The 19,239-nt window shown below is 50.4% G+C and overlaps 2 protein-coding genes and 1 long non-coding RNA gene across 13 annotated transcripts; all 3 read right to left on the reverse strand.

The window, feature by feature from the left end:
- Positions 1-884: 884 nt before the first annotated feature.
- LOC123069533 (uncharacterized) lies at positions 885-9,590 on the reverse strand. 8 transcript variants are annotated; one of them, XM_044492412.1, is made up of 12 exons: positions 9,524-9,590; positions 8,645-9,416; positions 8,253-8,545; positions 7,421-7,512; positions 2,906-3,049; positions 2,566-2,809; positions 2,190-2,282; positions 2,016-2,105; positions 1,846-1,929; positions 1,614-1,757; positions 1,398-1,523; positions 885-1,318 (listed from the first exon to the last, which is right to left on the reverse strand). In XM_044492412.1, exons 5-10 carry the CDS (start codon positions 2,975-2,977, stop codon positions 1,735-1,737), a joined length of 606 nt encoding a protein of 201 aa, XP_044348347.1. In that variant the 5' UTR covers positions 2,978-3,049; positions 7,421-7,512; positions 8,253-8,545; positions 8,645-9,416; positions 9,524-9,590; the 3' UTR covers positions 885-1,318; positions 1,398-1,523; positions 1,614-1,734. The 8 variants fall into 8 exon arrangements, with proteins under 8 accessions (XP_044348347.1, XP_044348350.1, XP_044348352.1 ...); XM_044492415.1 differs by lacking the exon at positions 8,253-8,545 and having other exon boundaries at positions 9,247-9,416; XM_044492417.1 differs by lacking the exon at positions 7,421-7,512 and having other exon boundaries at positions 1,614-1,754.
- A 479-nt stretch (positions 9,591-10,069) lies between these two features.
- LOC123065291 (uncharacterized) lies at positions 10,070-10,853 on the reverse strand. Its single transcript, XR_006430948.1, has 2 exons — positions 10,344-10,853; positions 10,070-10,259 (listed from the first exon to the last, which is right to left on the reverse strand). It is a non-coding gene; the product is annotated as an uncharacterized lncRNA (long non-coding RNA).
- Positions 10,854-11,698: 845 nt separating this feature from the next.
- LOC123069534 (protein FAR1-RELATED SEQUENCE 5) lies at positions 11,699-16,432 on the reverse strand. 4 transcript variants are annotated; one of them, XM_044492422.1, is made up of 7 exons: positions 16,129-16,432; positions 15,871-16,038; positions 14,422-14,686; positions 13,620-14,309; positions 13,064-13,521; positions 12,679-12,966; positions 11,699-12,589 (listed from the first exon to the last, which is right to left on the reverse strand). In XM_044492422.1, the coding sequence occupies exons 1-4, from the start codon at positions 16,155-16,157 to the stop codon at positions 13,728-13,730; spliced, it is 1,044 nt and encodes a 347-aa protein (XP_044348357.1). In that variant the 5' UTR covers positions 16,158-16,432; the 3' UTR covers positions 11,699-12,589; positions 12,679-12,966; positions 13,064-13,521; positions 13,620-13,727. The 4 variants fall into 4 exon arrangements, with proteins under 4 accessions (XP_044348357.1, XP_044348353.1, XP_044348356.1 ...); XM_044492418.1 differs by having other exon boundaries at positions 15,906-16,038; positions 16,129-16,431; XM_044492421.1 differs by having other exon boundaries at positions 14,422-14,698; positions 15,906-16,038; positions 16,129-16,431.
- Between the last annotated feature and the right edge of the window lie 2,807 nt (positions 16,433-19,239).

The following is a 19,239-nucleotide window of genomic DNA, read 5'->3' on the forward strand; positions in this document are numbered from 1 at the left end:
TCGGCGAAGCGTGTAATTTCACGGCGACTGACGGCGTTCAAGATTCCCTCGTCCGTGCAATTATTGCAGAAAATTGAAATTGCGTTTTCCTCTCGGTAGTCCTTTATCCTGTCCATAACCAGGAGGAATCTGGCCCAGTAATGATGTACTGTTTCAGTGGGCTCTTGCCGGATTTGAGATAGATCGCATATGTCTGGGTGGGTGGATGGAATTGGGTCCGGAACCCTACCCATCTCGAGGCTCAAAGGCCGAGAAGTTTCCGAATTTGGAAGCTTGGATTGTTGGACGTTGTCCAACGAGTCCGGTCCGATGCCTGACTTTAGGTTCAGTGTTTGATCGAAGTCCGTCCCTCCACGAGAATCCGGCATGGAGGGTTCGGGAGCCCGGACATGACTAGTTTTCAATACAGGAGAAGAGTCGCCGCGTTGTTCCTCTACCACCGCAACGTGGTGGGTAACCTGGGAAGAGTTAATCTCTCTTAGATCGGTTTTAAGCCCAATCTGATTGTAGTCTGTAGCGACTCCCAGGGCGGCGATGCGATCCAAGAGTTCATTTACGGACGAGAGCTCTGTTGGATCCAGCTGCTCGGCGAATTCTGAGTTGACGTGAAGATTGCTTTTGATGACCCGAGAGGTCATTGTCGAAGCGGTGGCCGAACAGGCGGTCATGAGAAAACCACCCAACCGGATAGTTTGGCCGGCGGCCAAGGCTCCTTTGGCGAAGATACCGTCTTTGAAGACGGGAAGAGGCATCCTTCCTATCGGTGACGGCACAGAGGAACTCTCAATGAAAGCACCAATGTCGGTGTCAAAACCGGCGAATCTCGGGTAGGGGGTCCCGAACTGTGCGTCTAGGCGGATGGTAACAGGAGACAAGGGACACAATGTTTTTACCCAGGTTCGGGCCCTCTCGATGGAGGTAAAACCCTACTCCTGCTTGATTGATATTGATGATATGGGTAGTACAAGAGTGGATCTACCACGAGATCAAGGAGGCTAAACCCTAGAAGCTAGCCTATGGTATGATTGTTGTAATGGTTGTCGTCCTACGGACTAAAACCCTTCAGTTTATATAGACATCGGAGAGGGCTAGGGTTACACAGAGTCGGTTACAATGGTAGGAGATCTACATATCCGTATCGCCAAGCTTGCCTTCCACGCCAAGAAAAGTCCTATCCGGACACGGGACGAAGTCTTCAATCTTGTATCTTCATAGTCTTGGAGTCCGGCTAACGATGATAGTCCGGCTGTCCGGACACCCCCTAGTCCAGGACTCCCTCACCCATAATCACGGGCAGGTGGCAAAGCAGGAACAACCGCTGCAAATACACAAACACAACGTTAGATTCTATTTTTGCATTTTTTGTTGGAACAACTCAAACAGATTTGTACACTAACCAAGTGGGCCCGGCCGGCTCTGTTCACCATAATCAGGCAGTGCAAGCCTCCTGTTGCATATGGGAATGGTCGTGGCAATGCCCCTAGCAAGATCATGTTGCTGTTGCAAAGCATCCGGCTCAACGACTGTACATGCAACAGATGGACCATTTTGTAAAGAATTTTTAGATGCAAATGGCCGTCGACCAAATTAGATGGTCTTTTGAATATGTTTACCTTCACTCATATCAGCGTATAACGGTGCCATCACCGCTGCCATCACCTGGTGATGGACAGGCACAGCCTGATCCCTAGAAGAAGCTCCTCCCACTCCCAGGACCTCATGCATGGTAGTTTGTCAAGTGCGCCTACGGTAGACTACTGTTGCAAGATATGGCAGGGTGAACAAGTTAGTGCATGCAACTTGCAGATGCATTATCCAAAGCATGAAAATGATGGCGTCACTCACAGTCAACAGCCGGCCCCTTTCCTTTGTTGTCCACGATCATAGTCTTCTCCACTGGTTCATCAAGACCAGCTTGCACAGCAACATCTGCAAAAGAAAACAGCGGAAACTCCATTTTAGTGTACCAAACTCACACCGGCCAATCAAAATCGCACTTGAGTCAAGGCTGTTACCTTTACCACGTGCATTTGCATGCACTGCTGCTTGTGAGTTGATGTCAGTTCCTTGCATAGGCGTTGATGCACCCCCCATCGCACTCGTCTCTAATAAACATATACAAAAAACACATATCAACGCTATACTAATTTAGTCAATTGCTTTTTGCAATGCAAAGACCTACAACGTACCTGGTCTGCCACGCGTCTCTTCATTAACTAAAACTACTGACATCAAAGCCCTAGCAGCTTCCCTTGAGGTTTCAGCCAGATCTTGCGTAATATCTAACAAGGAAAACAAAAAAAATAAGACACTAATTAACATCATCACATTAATTAATGATAAATCAACGCGCCTACGGCCGCTGTTAGTTTTCTCAAGCACGGCATGGGCGCATGGCCCACCATGCATGCATGGCCCGTTTTCATGCAAGCGGACGTAAACACAGGAAGTGGCCTAACACCAGAAGCGACAGCAACTCACTACCATACCAACCTAAACTAATCTTTCCAACAAAAAAAACACAAACTAATCTTTTTTCATCATTGCCACCGTGACAAAGATTACCTGTACTTGCCCTGGGCCGATGCAAGGTTTGGCTCACATTAGGAAATGTGGCAGCCATCGGAGCTTGCCTCTTCACTCGGTTGATAAAATCGCCAAGTGTGTCCTCCAGGTCTCTCTGCCGTTTAGCATCAGCCTTGGTCTTGATTTCTTCAAGCACTTTGACTAGTGTCTCCACCATTTTGATGAATTCCTGCTGACGCTGCTTCAGTCCATGCTCCACTGCCTCCCTAAACGCATCAAGAATCTGGTACAGGAAACAACAAGAAGACAACTAAATTAGTTAATGCATCAGGACAAATTTGCACCTGGTCTCACAAGCCAACAAATTTCAACATCTAACCTCTCCTGGTATCTCTGTCGCATGGTCCACACAAAATCCAGTAGGAGGAGCATGCACACTAGAACCTGGCATGGCCCAGCCTTGCGCTTGAGTTGCGCTCCCACAAACGACATTGATTGCCGGAGACCTGGGGACATCCACTGCCTACAGGGAACAATCAGACTGAATCTTAGAAACCACACCCTATTTATTGAGACATCATGTAAGGTGAGAAATTGTCGATGTACTAAAGTAGGGGTACCTTAGTACCCCGAATTTGTGCACGGGCAGTCGCAGCACCCCGCGGCGAGGCTTGCCGGGCGCCCGCCAAGATCCTCCGCCATTCCTATCTTACTGCCATTCAAGAGCAAAGTATTTACTAAGAAGACAAGGCCACGGCAAGAGGAGCTTGCCGGGAAGTACAAGGCCCCGGCAAGAGGAGCTTGCCGGGAAGGACAAGACCCCGGCAAGAGGAGCTTGCCGGGAAAGCCAATCAAGACACTTCAGAAAACTTGCCGCAACGCCCCGCGCGTCCCGGCAAGGCCCGGCGAGCGGCAAGCTTGCTGGTGCGACAAGACAACGGCCGCGGCAAGGCACTTGCCGCGGCAAGGCTGCCACTCTGCACCCAAGCTCCAGCGCATCCAACGACGTGTCACCCCAGGGCCATCCAAGGAGCACGTGGCGAGGCGCTGTGCAGCCATGCGGTGCGAGGTGGCAAGCAAAGCTGACAAGGAGGCCGTTGTGGCGATCGGTGGCGCCCCTAACGGTCGTTTCCTTGCACTGTTGGGGCGACCGGACGGGCATTAAATGCCCTTGTCCCCTGCCATCAGAGTTAGGTAGGGGACACTGTTGGACACTGTTGTACCAACCTGCGTTTTTACCTTTCTACCCCTCTTTCTACGCTGCCACCTGTCGGCGACCCCCTTAGGCTATAAAAGGGAGGCCCATGCGCACATAGAAGAGGTTCAGAATTTTTTGGTTCCGCAGCAGGCTCGGTTCATCCAAGACATCCAACACCACAACACGCTCACACTCTTGAGCAAGAACATAATACGAACACAAAGCAGCAGTAGGAGTTTTATCTCTCCGGAGAGCTCCGAAGCTGGGTAAAATCCCCCGCGCGCTCCCGCCTCGATATGATCTGCGTGCGCCCTCCGCTCCCTTGCCGGACTAGAAGGGGCCCCCCTGCCCCATAGGTGCTCGTGCCCCCACAGAAGCGGCCACGACATCTTTGGCGCGCCAGGTGGGGGGCGTCGAGGTCGTGAGCATCTGATCCGGCGTCTGCGCGCGCTACATCAGCATCTTCATCAACATGCCACCGAAGAAGAAAACTTCGGAGGTAGCCGCTCCGTCTGCGACTGTCCTACCGCCACCGGAGCAAACAGGCGGTGGGGTGGACGCCGGCAGAGGAGCGGGCGCCAGCGGGGGGACTCACATCGTCACCCGCTCCAAGGACAAGGCCCCGCAAGGTTCAGCGTCTGCACATCCACCGCACCCCTCCCAGGAGGTGCAAGATCGACAATGCCACGGCGCTCCTGGCGCCGTGCTCGCGTTGGAACAAGGCCAAGCTGGTGGGTCGCGGGACGCTCAAGGCCAACGTACGCGTCAACACGCTGGCACGAGCGCAGTGCGGTCTCCAGCGACAAGCAGGGGGCTCCCTCGACAAGTTCTGATTCCGGCAAGGATGAACCTATGTAACCAAAATAAAGAAAAGGGTTGGTTACTGGCGACTACTTTCCGGCAGAGCTCCCCGGAGCCGCCGCCAAGAAGGCCCCCAGGATCAACACAGAAAGCGCTGAGGAGCCGTCTGCTCCGACAAGCCCTAGGGTTTGTTTCATTGAAGCAGACGCTCCCGACAAGCTATGTCCTGACACGCTTGCCGGGGAGCATCACGCTCCGGCAGGATCCCAGATTCTTGCTGTAGAAGCGAATGTTCCCACAGTAGCATTTACGCCTTTAGTCCTCGTTGTCGGGGCTTGATAACGATATGGACTATGTGTCGTTCAAAGAAGCATAGCCTTGCCGGAATGCAGAAGACAGAAAAGCTAAGTTGCCAAAGTTTGAGCATAGTCAGTTTTAAGTTTTTAAAGTTATACTCCTTGAAACGTCCGTGCCTTGTATGGAAAACCTGTGCGCGGAGGAATCGACTCGTGGCTAAGTTGCGCCCTTGATTTGTTTTCGAGTCCGCTCAACAATACAAACGAGCTGCAACTAGTCCCGACAAGATTTCTTGCCGGAGGCGGCACCGCCAGCGGGCTGCTGATGTTCCGCACTCAGCAAGTTCCCTCAAAGCGTAGGGTAAAAACATACAAGGGATGTAACAGAGTAAAGGATATAACATAGCAAGCTTTGCTCAGAATAAAGTTATATATTACAGTAAATGACTTGCCGCGCTCTAAAAGATTGTTCCTAGGACACGTCTAGCATCGGCAAGAACAAGGAAAAAGAAGAAAGGTGCGCCGGCACCTGGGTCCCGGCAAGCCAGCGTTGCTGGGGGCTGCGAGTACTGAGATTCATCCCCGGCAAGCCAGAGTTGCCGGGGGCTGCAATATCAGATAAGTTTTTTTTCATCCCTCATCATGCATCCTCTTATGGACTGGGAAACGCGAAGTTATATTCCTTGAACGACCATCCCTTGTATGGAAAACCTGTGCGCGGAGGAATCGACTCGTGGCTAAGTTGCGCCCTTGATTTGTTTTCGAGTCCGCTCAACAATACAAGTGAGCTGCAACTAGCCCCGACAAGGTTTCTTGCCGGAGGCAGCACCGCCAGCGGGCTGCTGATGTTCCGCACTCAGCAAGTGTGCTTGCGCCGGCAAGGTCCCTCAGAGCGTAGGGTAAAAACATACAAGGCATAGAGTCAAGTAAAGGATATAGCATAGCGAGCTTCCCCTTTTTTTCATTAAAAAACATCCCATTCGGGTACAGTCCATAAAGGATGAAAAACATGAAAGAGAGGATTACAAGTTTTAAATGCAGCTAAGGCCCGAAGGCTTACAAATCGAAAAGATAAGATGCCCGTAATCCCTTTCCTGCCCCCCTTTTCAGGAGGTAGGTCAAGGAGCCGAAGAGGGCAAAAGAGGCGCCTAGGTGAGCTACGGGTGCCAGAAGACACCAAGAGAACATCCCGGGGGCCACCCGGAGGCTTGGCGGAGACGGCGGCGCCGGAAGCAGAGCTCGAAGACGGGGCGGCAGGACGTCAGCACGCTGTCGAGGGCACCACGCCCTCGTACTCCGACTTGACGGCCTTGCCGCCACCCCTCTTCCTCTTCCGCAGCCTCCCTACGCCAGCCGCCCAAGGAGACGACCCCGGGGAGTTCAAGGGGCCGGCGACCCGGATGATGGGGTCGCCGGTGACGCACGAGGCGACGCCCGACGCCTAGTCGGGCCCGCCGCCCTCGTCGTCGTTGTCGCTCTCCTCCTCGTCACTCTCGCTCGAGGGGGGGTCTTCGCTATCGGAGGAGCTGTCCACGCAGCATCTCGCCCGGGTGCCGGAGTCCCCGAAGACCTTGACGGAGAGGAGGTCGCCCTCCATTAACTTAAAATGGAGGGTAAACCCCGCCGTCAAGCTGTGGATGCGGGCGAACGTCTTCCACCCTCGATCAAGATACATCACGCTAGGGGCTGGGGATACAACGCTGACTCGCGTGCCGCTGATCCCACAGCCCCTCATGCGCAACCTCAGCGTCTCGGGCGGGTCCGGCTCCATCGCGCTCGCAAACGGAGCCGGAAGCCAGAGGCGACGGCGAGGTGCCCGGCGCAGCTTGACGAAGAACTCCCAAGGGTCGTCCCCTGTATGGACCGCCGCGAGGGGAGGAGCTGCCGGCGGAGGCGGAGATGCTGCGCCGCCCCGTCCGCCTCTTCCTCGAGCGCCTCGACCTCGCCCTCGGCCTCGCCCACGACCACGCCCCCTCCCTCTTCCCCTTGTGGCTGGCTCTGCCACCACTGGCGCGGGATAGGGAGGGATGCGCTGTCTCGCGGCGACCCTCGCCGCCACCGATGAAGGACCAGGGTTCCCTTCCTCCATGGAGAATGAGAGAAAGGGGAGCAGAAGTTGAAGAAAGGAGAAGATGAGAGAGTGCGGGCTTCTGCGCTCCCCTCCCGCTCTTCTTAAAGGGGCGGGGTGGGGGCTCGGCCGCCCCGCTCAGCGAATCAGAGCACGGGAAGAGCAAGGGGTCGGGGCCGACCCGCTGCCTCCGCCCGTGACGGCTCGGTCTCCCACCTCCACCGTCCGCGACCTCGAGTGCATGGAAGACGCGTGGCGAGGATGCAGAACTGAGGCGACGGTTGAGGTGACCTCACCCCGCCCCGTGACCACGGGGATGGGCGCCTCGAAAATCGCGCACGCCACCCACGTCTCCCACGACGCCGCAATCGACGCGTGCCATTACAAGGGAGCGCGGCGGGTACGGAGCGGATTTTTTGTGGACCCAGGCCGCGCATGCCCGTGCACTGTTTTGGGCCTGGCCCAACAGCGCTCGGCACCGTGTATGGCCCAGGCCCGGGGGCTCCTGTCGGTGTACTAAAGTAGGGGTACCTTAGTACCCCGAACTTGTGCACGGGCAGTCGCAGCACCCCGCGGCGAGGCTTGCCGGGCGCCCGCCAAGATCCTCCGCCATTCCTATCTTACTGCCATTCAAGAGCAAAGTATTAACAAAGAAGACAAGGCCCCGGCAAGCTGCAAGAGGAGCTTGCCGGGAAGTACAAGGCCCCGGCAAGAGGAGCTTGCCGGGAAGGACAAGACCCCGGCAAGAGGAGCTTGCCGGGAAAGCCAACCAAGACACTTCAGAAAACTTGCCGCAACGCCCCGCGCGTCCCGGCAAGGCCCGGCGAGCGGCAAGCTTGCTGGTGCGACAAGACAACGGTCGCGGCAAGGCACTTGCCGCGGCAAGGCTGCCACTCTGCACCCAAGCTCCAGCGCATCCAACGACGTGTCACCCCAGGGCCATCCCAGGAGCACGTGGCGAGGCGCTGTGCAGCCATGCGGTGCGAGGTGGCAAGCGAAGCTGACAAGGAGGCCGTCGTGGCGATCGGTGGCGCCCCTAACGGTCGTTTCCTTGCACTGTTGGGGCGGCCGGACGGGCATTAAATGCCCTTGTCCCCTTCCGTCAGAGTTAGGTAGGGGACACTGTTGGACACTGTTGTACCAACCTGCGTTTTTACCTTTCTACCCCTCTTTCTACGCTGCCACCTGTCGGCGACCCCCTTAGGCTATAAAAGGGAGGCTCATGCGCACGTAGAAGAGGTTCGGAATTTTTTGGTTCCGCAGCAGGCTCGGTTCATCCGAGACATCCAACACCACAACACGCTCACACTCTTGAGCAAGAACATAATACGAACACAAAGCAGCAGTAGGAGTTTTATCTCACCGGAGAGCTCCGAAGCTGGGTAAAATCCCCCGCGCGCTCCCGCCTCGATCTGCTCTGCGTGCGCCCTCCGCTCCCTTGCCGGACTAGAAGGGGCCCCCTGCCCCATAGGTGCTCGTGCCCCCACAGAAGCGGCCACGACAGAAATGTACCTCAAATCCAGCTTCCACACCAAGCCTAGCTGCATGCTTGCGAATCTGCAGTTTCATGAACAGATCCGAGTACGAGGCCAAGCGAGGGAACGGCAGGTTCTCTCGTCGTTCCATCCCGTGTTCATGGTAATAACAGAAAATGATCTACATTTTATAGGCAAAAACAGAGAGCGCATGCGTGAGAAAACTCCCCCAAAAACAAAAAAATGTGCAAATATTGAACCGGGTAGCATTTTTGCTAACCTGAGGGATGACAAGGCACCCTTGGAGACTCAGCTGAGATGGGTCATGTAGGAGATCCTCCCTAAGCTTTGCAGCACCCTCTCTCAACCCCTCCACAACATAATCACAGAAATCGTAATCGGAGATCTGGGTCGGCTCAGCTAGGACCGGAAGTAGTTCATTTGCAATTTTAGGGTGTGCTCCCCTAGGCAGGAGAAATGTTGAAGCGGCTATGATTGTACACGCCACCATCATCTTCTCCTTTTCTGCTCCTACAATCGCTACCTTGCTTGCGTTTTGTATGATTTTCTTCACTTTGACGATAGGGATCCTACTTGCCCTAGACATAGTGGTGTCTAAGATGGCATGCAAGTTCTCTAGCAAGGATTCCCTGTTCGCTAAGCAAGCCCCGCCCGGGATATCTATCTTCCTACCACACGGCGACAACCCTATACATTTCGCCACCTCCCTAGAATTGACAACAACATGATTCCCATCGCCCATATCCATCTTCATATCTTTAGGATCTATCCTAGCTAACAGGGACATGCTAAAGATACGGTTATTGTTGCCCATGTCCTTGATCTTGCACAACTCCTCCATGCCTATCCCGGAAAACACACCTTTTATGTTTGGATTCCATTCTCCGGCGATGGAATGCAGCATCCCCGAATTGTATGCCGTGTTGAGTGTGGGCACCTTCTTCACGGGCACCATAGTTGAGGAAGAAGCTCCATCTGGCGCAGCTGCCGGCGAGGAGAGCTTGGACCTCCGGCCCATCTGGAACAGCGATCTGCACAATGGCACACCAGAGAAGAAGAGGAGCAAGTGAGAAGTCGAGGAAATGGAACATCGGAAGGAAGAAGAAAACCGAGAGGCCATGGAAGCACTAGCACATACCTTTTGCTTCTCTCCTTCTCCCCAAGCCTGCTTTCCTCTTTCTCACTTGTGCTTGTTCTCTGTGCTGGGAGGCTTCGGCCCAGGGAGCTTATTTTATACACATGCGCCGGTACTAGTGCCCCTGTGCTCATGTCCACAACCTGACCAAGTGGCTAGAAAATGGGCCACGTATGCCGTCTGGAGGCACCACACCTCTCCATTCCATCCCATCCATAGCATCTAGTTTGATTCAACTAAGCTCCCAGCCCCGCTTAAATCAACTAATCAAACAAAAAAATCTTATTAGCATACACAACGCGGAAATATTTGTTTTCTTGCATGACGCAATTTTTTGCTTCCAAAAAAATAATAATTAAAAAAAGGGTCAATCAACGTCATCTTTCTGTCGAACGGCCAGCAAATTCAATCGAAATACCAAAAATGCACATGGCAAATACTTCCATTATTTAGTGAGACTCCGCTTACATATCAGCAAAAGCAGTACAAGCAACTACAAGCATTTGCATGCATCAACCTAATACATGTTATCGTGGAATTTTCATATTCTAGCACGCTTGCATGGGCGGCTCTCCGCATCGTCTTCTTCGCTCCCAGCTTCACCAGCACCTGTCACCGACATTTCGTCCCCACCCAACAGCTCGCATGCATCAACCGCAACCGCAGGTACAACGCAAGGGTCAAAATCTGCTGTCTCTTCCTCCAACCACCAATCAGGGGCGTCCACGGCATGATCAACCTGTAAACAAAAAAATGATCACCCTAAATTAGATCACATGCAAGAACTTTCATAATGGCATTTCAAAAACCGGAAAAAACTCACATTAGCCACTGCCGGTGCACCCAAGGCAATCTCCGTATCGATCATCGGACCTTGTGCCATTACACTAGCCTACGCAACGATTATTCATGTTAATTTTTAGTCAAACAAGGCGATCTGATGAAAAACAAATCAAAACTAGGTAAAGATCCGAGACCTCGTCAGCAAGGCTGTCAACAACGGACGATGGATCAGGGAAAACGAGACCATCCAAACCTACATCATCACTAAACACATGTACATGGAAGACATTTTTTTAAGTGGATTGCACAAGATCAGTTGCGTACCATGGTTAGTTCCTAACTACAACTACTAACCTGCACACCGCCTAGTGCCAGCGTGGAGATGGACGCCTCGGTCAGCACTGAAGCTGGGGAAACCGTGCTGTTGGGCGCCATCTTCGACTGGTTTCGATGGATTTCCACTGCTCCGCGCCACCTGTATATATAGAGAGCGAAAGTTTTCGGTTTCCCTCCAGAGCAACGAAGTTCAAAATTCAAACCATCAGGGTCACATGGGGTGTGGAGTTCAAATTTGAATTTTGTGGACAAGGAACACACACGCGATGCCTAGATACTACGCTTTCCCCACCGCTCCGGCCATGGCTATCTGTGCGTATTAAAACGGGAACACATGGACGGCGTGTTGGACCTGTGCATACATCTTGTCAGCCAACTTCCATGCCGTGCGCTCCACAAAAGCACTGTCATCATGTCCAGTGTGAAGAAATCTTGGTAGCAGCGCTTCCATCACCCGTCACTTCAGGCAGCCAGCAGCACGCATCGATCTAGCATGGCTATGCATTGCCCATGACACAATTAGCCGAGGCACTTGCCGATCAACTATGAGGAAAATCCCCGCCAGGTCAAACTTGTGCATGTTTTTTATGCTAATTTTTTCCCTGGAAACTCGGATTTAAAACGTCGAATTGATCAACGAGAAATGCTGTAGCATCTTGATGGTTACCATCACGCTGAACAAGCACACAAGTCGATGCCTCATTCGTCAAGACGCATGCCATTCTTGTTCTTGCAGTCAGCCACATGCATGACATGCCCAAACCAGAGACGTGCGAGCAGGCATTGAATGCCTGTGCCATGCGACAGGCACACCTGTGTCCACAGTCTAGGCGTGCTCACCATGCGCCCATGCTATACTCAAACGTCCTATGCAAAACTAGGCTCGTGCCTCTGTCATTTAGGCTTTGGTCATCGGTCGTATCTTTGCTCTATCACATCACTATTTACCACACGCACACACGGAGGCCAAGGTTCTTCTCCCCAGTTTTTGCCAAGCATATGCCTTCGACCGAAAACAATGGTTCTGAAATAGACTTGCGATTACCAACTCATTTAAGCTCACCAAAATAAAAATGATATCCCATAGATTGCAGCCTTGTCTACAAATCACAACATCAGCAACAGCAAGCTGTCGCACACGCAAAGCACAGATTTGCAGGCTATAGAAAACATTAAATTACATCACCGCTAATGTTAAGTACGAAATACCCGCGTTTAGATGACAAATCCGTACGCAGATCTTGGTCCTGGCGAAGATGAAACTGAACACACAGTGTACAGCAGTGTCGCTTACAGAAAATTGGGCTCGAACGGCCTAGATTTCTTGGTGCCACAAGCATTGCGCCTGTGTCCAAGCACACCACAATTTGAACACTTTGGCAATTTCCTTGGCGCCTTGGGCAGATCGCCTCTCTCTGGGCAAGTTGTGCATTTGTGGCCCTGACCCCTGCAGATCGTGCAGAACCGCGATCTCTTCAAATGTTCTTCATACGGAGCTTTGTCACAGCTTGTTGTAGGTCTACCCCTCGGCCGTTTGTTCTGCTGTCCTGCAATCACTGAACAACTTGATTCACCATCACACTCAGACCCTGTCGCACAGCCTTGCAACTCGAGTGCCTCTTGCTCGTTCTGAACAAGCAACTGATTTTGTTGTTCCCTTTCGGCTAGTCCCATGCCATCCTTATCACTGCTTAACGGCACGAGAGCGGCTTGCACCTCCTTCATCATAGCCATGAAAACATCATAGCACTTAACATTACTATCACCAAGCAACACACATTCAAGCGCCTTCATGTACATTGTGTGATGCCTGAATGTGTCACTAGAAGGAGGGCCTCTGTCTCTTTGGTACCGTACCAAATGTGCTGGAAGAACATCTCGTGCATCTCTTGTCCATCGTTTCATTATATGTTTCTCGGGTATCTTCGATAAACGGAACAACACCATAACCTAGATTAGAAAATCAGTGATTTTTTTTCATTATGGAGCAAATGTCTCACAAATACGGCAAGAAGAGAGCAAGCAAAAACAACCCTCACCTGCAATGCATGGCAACACACCAAGCCAGAGTGTTCAAATGTGCCACATTCGCAACTAAAAAAACTCTTGTCATCATTCACTTCAATCTTGAACTCTACCTTACTCCATTTTTCTCTTGCCGCCGCATCTAAATGGGTTGATTTATAAATCTTTCTCGGCACAATCTCATCCAACACATGTGCGCCACATTTATACAGTTCTTCACCAAATTTCTCGAACATGGCTCGGGTGTACACCTTGCTAGCATGCCTCTCTATTGGCAGGTTTAGTCGAAGTGAGACACCACTCTACAAATAAACAGAACACACAAGAGCACACGAAATCAGTATTAACAAGGTTAACGTGAAACCATTCTAGGACAGTTTTTCTCAGCTGAAAACTTACTAGCAATTTACTCTTCTCTTGGAAGCTCTCTTCTGACTCCCTGTCAAACTGAAGCTTTTCGAATTGTTTCAAGAAAAGGTGCATAGGGCACCCCGGTGGAACATAACCCTTCAGCAGATGGTTAGCACTTTCGCTTCGTTGTGTGCTAGTCATCTTTGCACAAAACACGCCTCTGAAATATGGCTTTGCCCACTTATGCCGCACCTCGTATATCTGCGTCAGGAATGGATGCTTCCTCAAGTTGTAATTTTCCAACATGTCCTGCCAACCAGCTTCAAATTCTTCCTTTGTGATCATGTGATGTAGAAGCTTGTGGAACTCCATCTTAAATTTACTGTCCTTGCTCCAGAGCACACCCATCGACTCCTTCGCCTTCTTCAAAATGTGCCACTTACACCAACGGTGTACTGTGTTTGGTAGTTCTGCCGCAATAGCCAGCTCCATAGCACGCGCGTGGTCTGCATTACATTTTAAGCGGGCATTAGACTCAGCACATCTATATTTTTTTCAACAATATGCAACCAGTCAAGAGCAGCAAAGTTCATTTGTAACTAACCAGTAAGAATCGTCTACGGGTGTTTCCTGCCAACCATGCGGATGAACTCCCTAAATATCCACTTGAATGTGTCCTCTTTCTCATCCCTCATCATTGCACCACCAAAAATTATGCTTTGAAAGTGATTGTTAACTCCAACAAAAGACCGAAAGGCATATCATATAGATTGGTGCGGTACGTTGTATCAAAAGTAATTGCATCTCCAAAGCACCTGTACTGATCAAGACCTTTGCTTGTTACCCACATCAGTGTTTTTACACGGCTCTCCTTATCCACTTGCACTGTGTAATTGAAATCAGGATCATTAGCCTTCATCTCAGACAGAATCTCCATCATCTTCATTGCATCCATGTCAGACTGCTCTTTGTTTAGTTTCCGACAGAGCGTCTTCAACGACCTCTTCGTAAATGGCACATTATCTACTGAACCGAAAAAACTACCAACGATACTGAACACCTTTCCAAGCCCCACATTATTGTCTCTCAACTGTTTCACTAGATCCTTGGTGTATCTATCTATATGTCTATGAAACTTCCAGTGCAGCTTCTGCCCACACGTCAAAGACAGCGGGTGATTATGGGCATCTTTGTGTTCTGCAATATACCACCCTTTGTCATTTGACCGCAACAGTCTTATCATGGCGTTGCAGCCACACCTGGACGAGCGGCTGTTTTCCCTGATTGGTTTGCCCTGCAAAGGGCAAAAAAAAGCAGAGCCAACTTGTCAAATGCCAGAAATCATACTCATTGCACCTTAACCTAACGCTCTAGCATAATAAATGTGCGGGTTCCGAATTACATACTGCACAAGCACACACGATCTCTTGCATGCATCTCTTCCTCTCGACATTCAGTCTACTTTTCGCGAGCCTAACTCCAAAACCACATTCCCATGAATAAAGATTGTAGAACTCATAAGCCTCGTCAATAGAGTCAAAGCTTGTTCCAATACTTGGACAGAGAACAGGGCCATCCTTCTTATCAGCATAAGCGCGCAGAGACAATTCAAGAGTTGATTTCCTATTTGGGTTCATCTCCCTTTCCTCCGGGGCTTTCCCGATCCTCACCCTGGATAATCATCTCAAAAAAAGAGACACAAAAAAATGGATGAAAACCGTTAGATCATCCACACACGGAAAGCAAGACAGGAATTTTTCATGTTCACAGCAGCCACACACGCACCATACAGTTTAAACGCCAAGATTTGCAATTACATAATTAACCGGATAAGTAACAACCAATTACATCATCTCCCCGCCTTACATAAAAATATGGCGTCTTACTCGCAGGAAGGTGTTGTAAAAACGATCGACCTGCCAATGACTCTACTCAACATACATGACAAACAATCCAACGCAGCTGCTGATCAGCGATATATTAAAAAATGTTTTTGCAGCAAAAAATATTAGTCTAACCCACCCAATCGATCGAGCGTAATCAATAACACTATCAATCTATACCAATAACAACAACAGGCGACAAATTTTCCTCATAAATTCAATCATGGCACAGACTCCACAATGCCCATACACCAATCCAAATTGCGCAGCCACAAAACTTCAGTTTCTAATCAGCAAACTAGAATTCCAACCCCATCAACCTAAAACTCCCATAAGATCCGTATTAAACTCCGTAATCCAACTTTTCATCTAAAGAACACAATATAAGTCACTGCAAATGGAGAACCCCAACAAGCTACAGTCCTCCGCGGTCAAGCCTTGCTAATGCAGCAAGCCATCCTAAACTCAATGATGGCACATGCTCTCTGATCCCCACACACCGATCTAAATTGCACACCCACAAAACTCCAATGTCCTGTCAGCAAACTAGAAATCTACCCTTCTGCCATCATAAAATGCCTCATTATCCATATTAAACTTTGTAATCCAACCTTTCATCCAAACAACACAACATAAGTCACTGCAACTGAAGATACCCAACAAGCTCCAGCCATCTGTGTTTGACTACCTAATGCTAGCACCAAATCATCAATAAAATCCAACAAACTCCAACCAGTTGCAGTTTACTACCTAGTGCTACCATCAAATCATCAATAAAATTGAACAAACTCCATTCATTATGCAGTACACTACCTAATGCTACCATCAGATATTCGAACCAAATCCAACCAAAACAACACACTGCTTAATCTCTTATGTACCTAAGAACCATACTGTAAATTAGATCAAACATGTGAGGGGCACCCAAACTAAAATTGCAGCAGAGCAAAAACAGATCATTTTTTCATCGACCTGCATGCCCAGCCACTGGTTGCTTCAGAACACACCTCGGCCCTAGCTGCATCCCCGACTAGCTGTGCATCGCCGCCGGTGCCAAATGCCATGGTTGGGACGCTCATCGAATCCTGCGACTCGACTGGATAGGCGCAGTTGTTCCATGGCGCGGGCGGAGCACACACCCTGTATGAATCGATGAGGAGGAAGCTAGTAAGAAATACAACGAACACGCGGCAGAAAAGAAACCTGATGCAGGGACCGTGGTAATCATACCCATCGAGCTCGACGCCATTGGTGGACATCTTGCTATGCTATGAAAGACGCCGCCGGCCGCACTGCCGCCGGCCGCACTGCCGCCGCCGTACCCCAAATAGATGCAGCTGGGGATGGAGCTGGTCTCGGCGGAGCAGCACAGTCGCCGTGGTGCAGCCAGATTGATGGGGATGGGGATGGGGATGGATGGGTCTCGGCGGTGCAGCAGATATTTTTCCTGGAGCAGTAGACGGGTTGGGTGGTTCTGGTTTACTCCACGCAACTCTGGTAGGGCTGGAGAGATTCCCTGTTTTTTTCCTCGATGATTCTGTGCTATTTCGAACAATGGTCATGGGCCTAATCGCTGTGCAAGCAGCAGCGTGCGTGGGACAGTTCCAGAGCAATGGGCCGCACAGAATACACCAACCTTTTTACTAGGCATATCCCTGGCCGTATTCCTTTCGCTAGGCCTGCCACCCACTCACCGAGTGCACATCCCAAAGCCCAAAAGAACGACGACGATAGCGTCCTGCCTGGTGCGCGGCCGCTGAAAATTCGCACTCCAATCCGTGTGGCTACCACATCAAGAAGGGACCTGAGGCATCACCCTCGTTGGGTTCCCACCTGATGTAAACATCAAGGTGAACGTAAGAGGAAATCATCCTCAAGGTTCACACTTGAGGTGTTGCACGACAGCGTCGTTATCTGATGTGTAAAAGGAGAAATCACCCTCGATGGCCATGGCCGGGTAACTACTCCACAGAGTTAGCATCAGAAGTGCTAACGAGATATCACCCTCGGCATTCGATAGTAATGTTGTGGTGTCGTACAACTAAGGGGAGTGTTGTGCGGTGTCGGGCCTGGTCTTCATTCCCGTTGATCGGGTCTTCTATTAATCCAGCGGGGCAGTTCGGTCAACATGTGGTCTCTGATGGGTCTCTAACCAGCCTATACTAAGCAGTTTAGGATAAACAGGTATGTAACAATAGCAGGGTACAAGATGAGGCTATGCATCAGAATAGGTAAAGCAGTAGCAGCAACAATTTCTAATGCAAGCATAAGGGAGAAGAGAATAGGCGATATCGGAATGTTCAAAAGGGGGGTGCTTGCCTTGCTCTGCGGCAAAGGCAGGGTCGTCAGTGGTGTCGTCGGTCTTCGGAGCTGCGTCGGTCTCGAGATCTACATCGGTACCGGGATCTACCGAGGGAGAAGAGGGGGAGGAAACAAATAAATATACAGCAATCATATGCAACACAGAGTATACTATGCTAACGCGTAGTGCAGGGTTGCCTAAAGATATGAAGTCATATTAGTTATTTTAGGATTTAAGTAGGATTTATTAACCGGTGTATATGCGCTAATCATCTACCGGAATCGGTCTAAAAGTTACGGGTTCACCTACGTAGAGGGTTCCGGCATGGGAACAGATGACACGATCAGATTCGTCTTGTCGTTCTGAGCAACTTTCATGTACAAGTTAATTTCATCGAAGTTACGGATTATTTTCTATGATTTTCTAAAGATTTTAAACATTTCTAGAATTTATTTATTTATTTTAAATTGAGTTGACCAAGTCAACTAGACTGGTCAAGTGGGGAGGGTGTGGCCCACATGTCATAGGCAACAACTAAAGTATTCTAGTTAATTAGATTAATTAGTCTAGGGGTCCACTTGTCATAGGCTAGCAGTTAAATTAAGGGTCGCACTAACTGTCACACGTGTGGCAGGAAGGGAGACGCACCACACGTCTCTAATGTAAACAGATTGCCACGTCATCGCATGCATGCATGCAGGAATCTTTTTGGATTTTCAGTTTTTAAAATGTTTTATCTCTTAAACGAAAAATCCGATTGAAAATTTGTTTTCACCATTAAATCCCTCGCGATGAGATCTTCGAAACTAGATCCCATGTTGATATGTTTTGATGAAAAAAAATTGGATTAAAAGTTGCCATGTCTATTGCATATGAATTGCCATGATGTTTACACTGAAGTTGCCATGATATGTTTCAGCTATTTTCTTCTACATTTAAAAGTAAATTTTGACATTTATAAAACGGGAAATTAAAAAACTAGACTTGCCATGAACCATGCACGTAAAATTGCCATGATACATGCACGTAAAATTGCCATGGTTCATACAAAAAATAATTTTCATGCTCAAAGTACTGGAGTTGCCATCATCAAAATACTAAAATTGCCATGATCTACAAACTAAAATTGACACATGGCAACTTTAGTTTAAGCCCTATGGCAACTGCAGTGTAAACATCGTGGGAACTTCTGGCAAAAAAAATTCGTCGAAACATATCAACATGAGGTCTAGTTTTGAAGATCTCGTCGAGACGGATTTAATGGTGAAAACGGATTTTTAGTTCGCTTTTTTATTTAGGAGATACAACATTTTTAAGCCGAAAACCAAAAAAAAATCTGCTGATGTCATCTATTCATACGCGGCAAAATAAGTGATGATGGAGGCGTGTGGGCGATGTGCAAACGCCCACACGTGTGGGCGTTAACATTTCTGTAAATTAACTAGTAGTTAGTCCCTAAGCTAATTCCACACGCACGCACACACAACACACACCCACGACCTTGGCCATGGTCGTGCCCATCAGCAGCAGCAGTAGCTATAGCAAGGCAGCGGTAGCAAGGTAGCAGCAGCAGCTAGCACGAGGAGCAGGAGCGTAGCTAGCAAGAGGAGCAGCAGTAAGCAGCAGCGAGCAGCAGAGCTTCAGCGGCAGGCAGCGGCTGCGAGCAACAGCAGTTGCAGGCGCGCACGGGCAAGGGCGGCTGCGGGCGCAACGCACGACGTTGCGAGCGGCAGGGTGCGGCCAGCGGACGGCCAGCGCTCAACCGGACGCGGCCGGGCGCGTACGGTGCGCCATGGCGCAAGGCGCGGGCGCGGACCATGGCCAACGGCCGGAGCTTGGACGGCGTGGGCCGGCGACATACGGCGTCGGGGAGAGGGGAAGAAAGGGGGAACGAGCGGAGGCTCACCCCGAGGAGGCCGTGGACGAGCTCGGCGAGGCCGGGAGGCACCGGTGGTGGAGATCGATGGTGAGATGCCGCGGCCGTGGCAGAAAAACCAGCTAGATCCCGAGCATATGGTGCGGCTTGGCTCGAGTTCTTC

The sequence above is a fragment of the Triticum aestivum genome, chromosome 3B, assembly GCF_018294505.1.
Source record: "Triticum aestivum cultivar Chinese Spring chromosome 3B, IWGSC CS RefSeq v2.1, whole genome shotgun sequence".
In the NCBI taxonomy this organism is placed as follows: Eukaryota; Viridiplantae; Streptophyta; class Magnoliopsida; order Poales; family Poaceae; genus Triticum; species Triticum aestivum.

Bases quoted from the DNA above. Each gene is read 5' to 3' on its own strand.
- LOC123069533 (XM_044492416.1), bottom strand. From the start codon at position 2,977: ATGCCAGGTTCTAGTGTGCATGCTCCTCCTACTGGATTTTGTGTGGAC. The intron at 2,810-2,905 runs GTTAGATGTTGA...TTCCTGTACCAG, and splicing joins CGACAGAGATACCAGGAGAG to ATTCTTGATGCGTTTAGGGA. The intron at 2,283-2,565 runs GTAATCTTTGTC...TTTCCTTGTTAG, and splicing joins TCGGCCCAGGGCAAGTACAG to ATATTACGCAAGATCTGGCT.
- LOC123069534 (XM_044492418.1), bottom strand. From the start codon at position 13,507: ATGGAGCTGGCTATTGCGGCAGAACTACCAAACACAGTACACCGTTGG. The intron at 12,967-13,063 runs GTAAGTTTTCAG...GTTTATTTGTAG, and splicing joins AAGAGAAGAGTAAATTGCTA to AGTGGTGTCTCACTTCGACT. The intron at 12,590-12,678 runs GTGAGGGTTGTT...TTTCTAATCTAG, and splicing joins TGTGTTGCCATGCATTGCAG to GTTATGGTGTTGTTCCGTTT.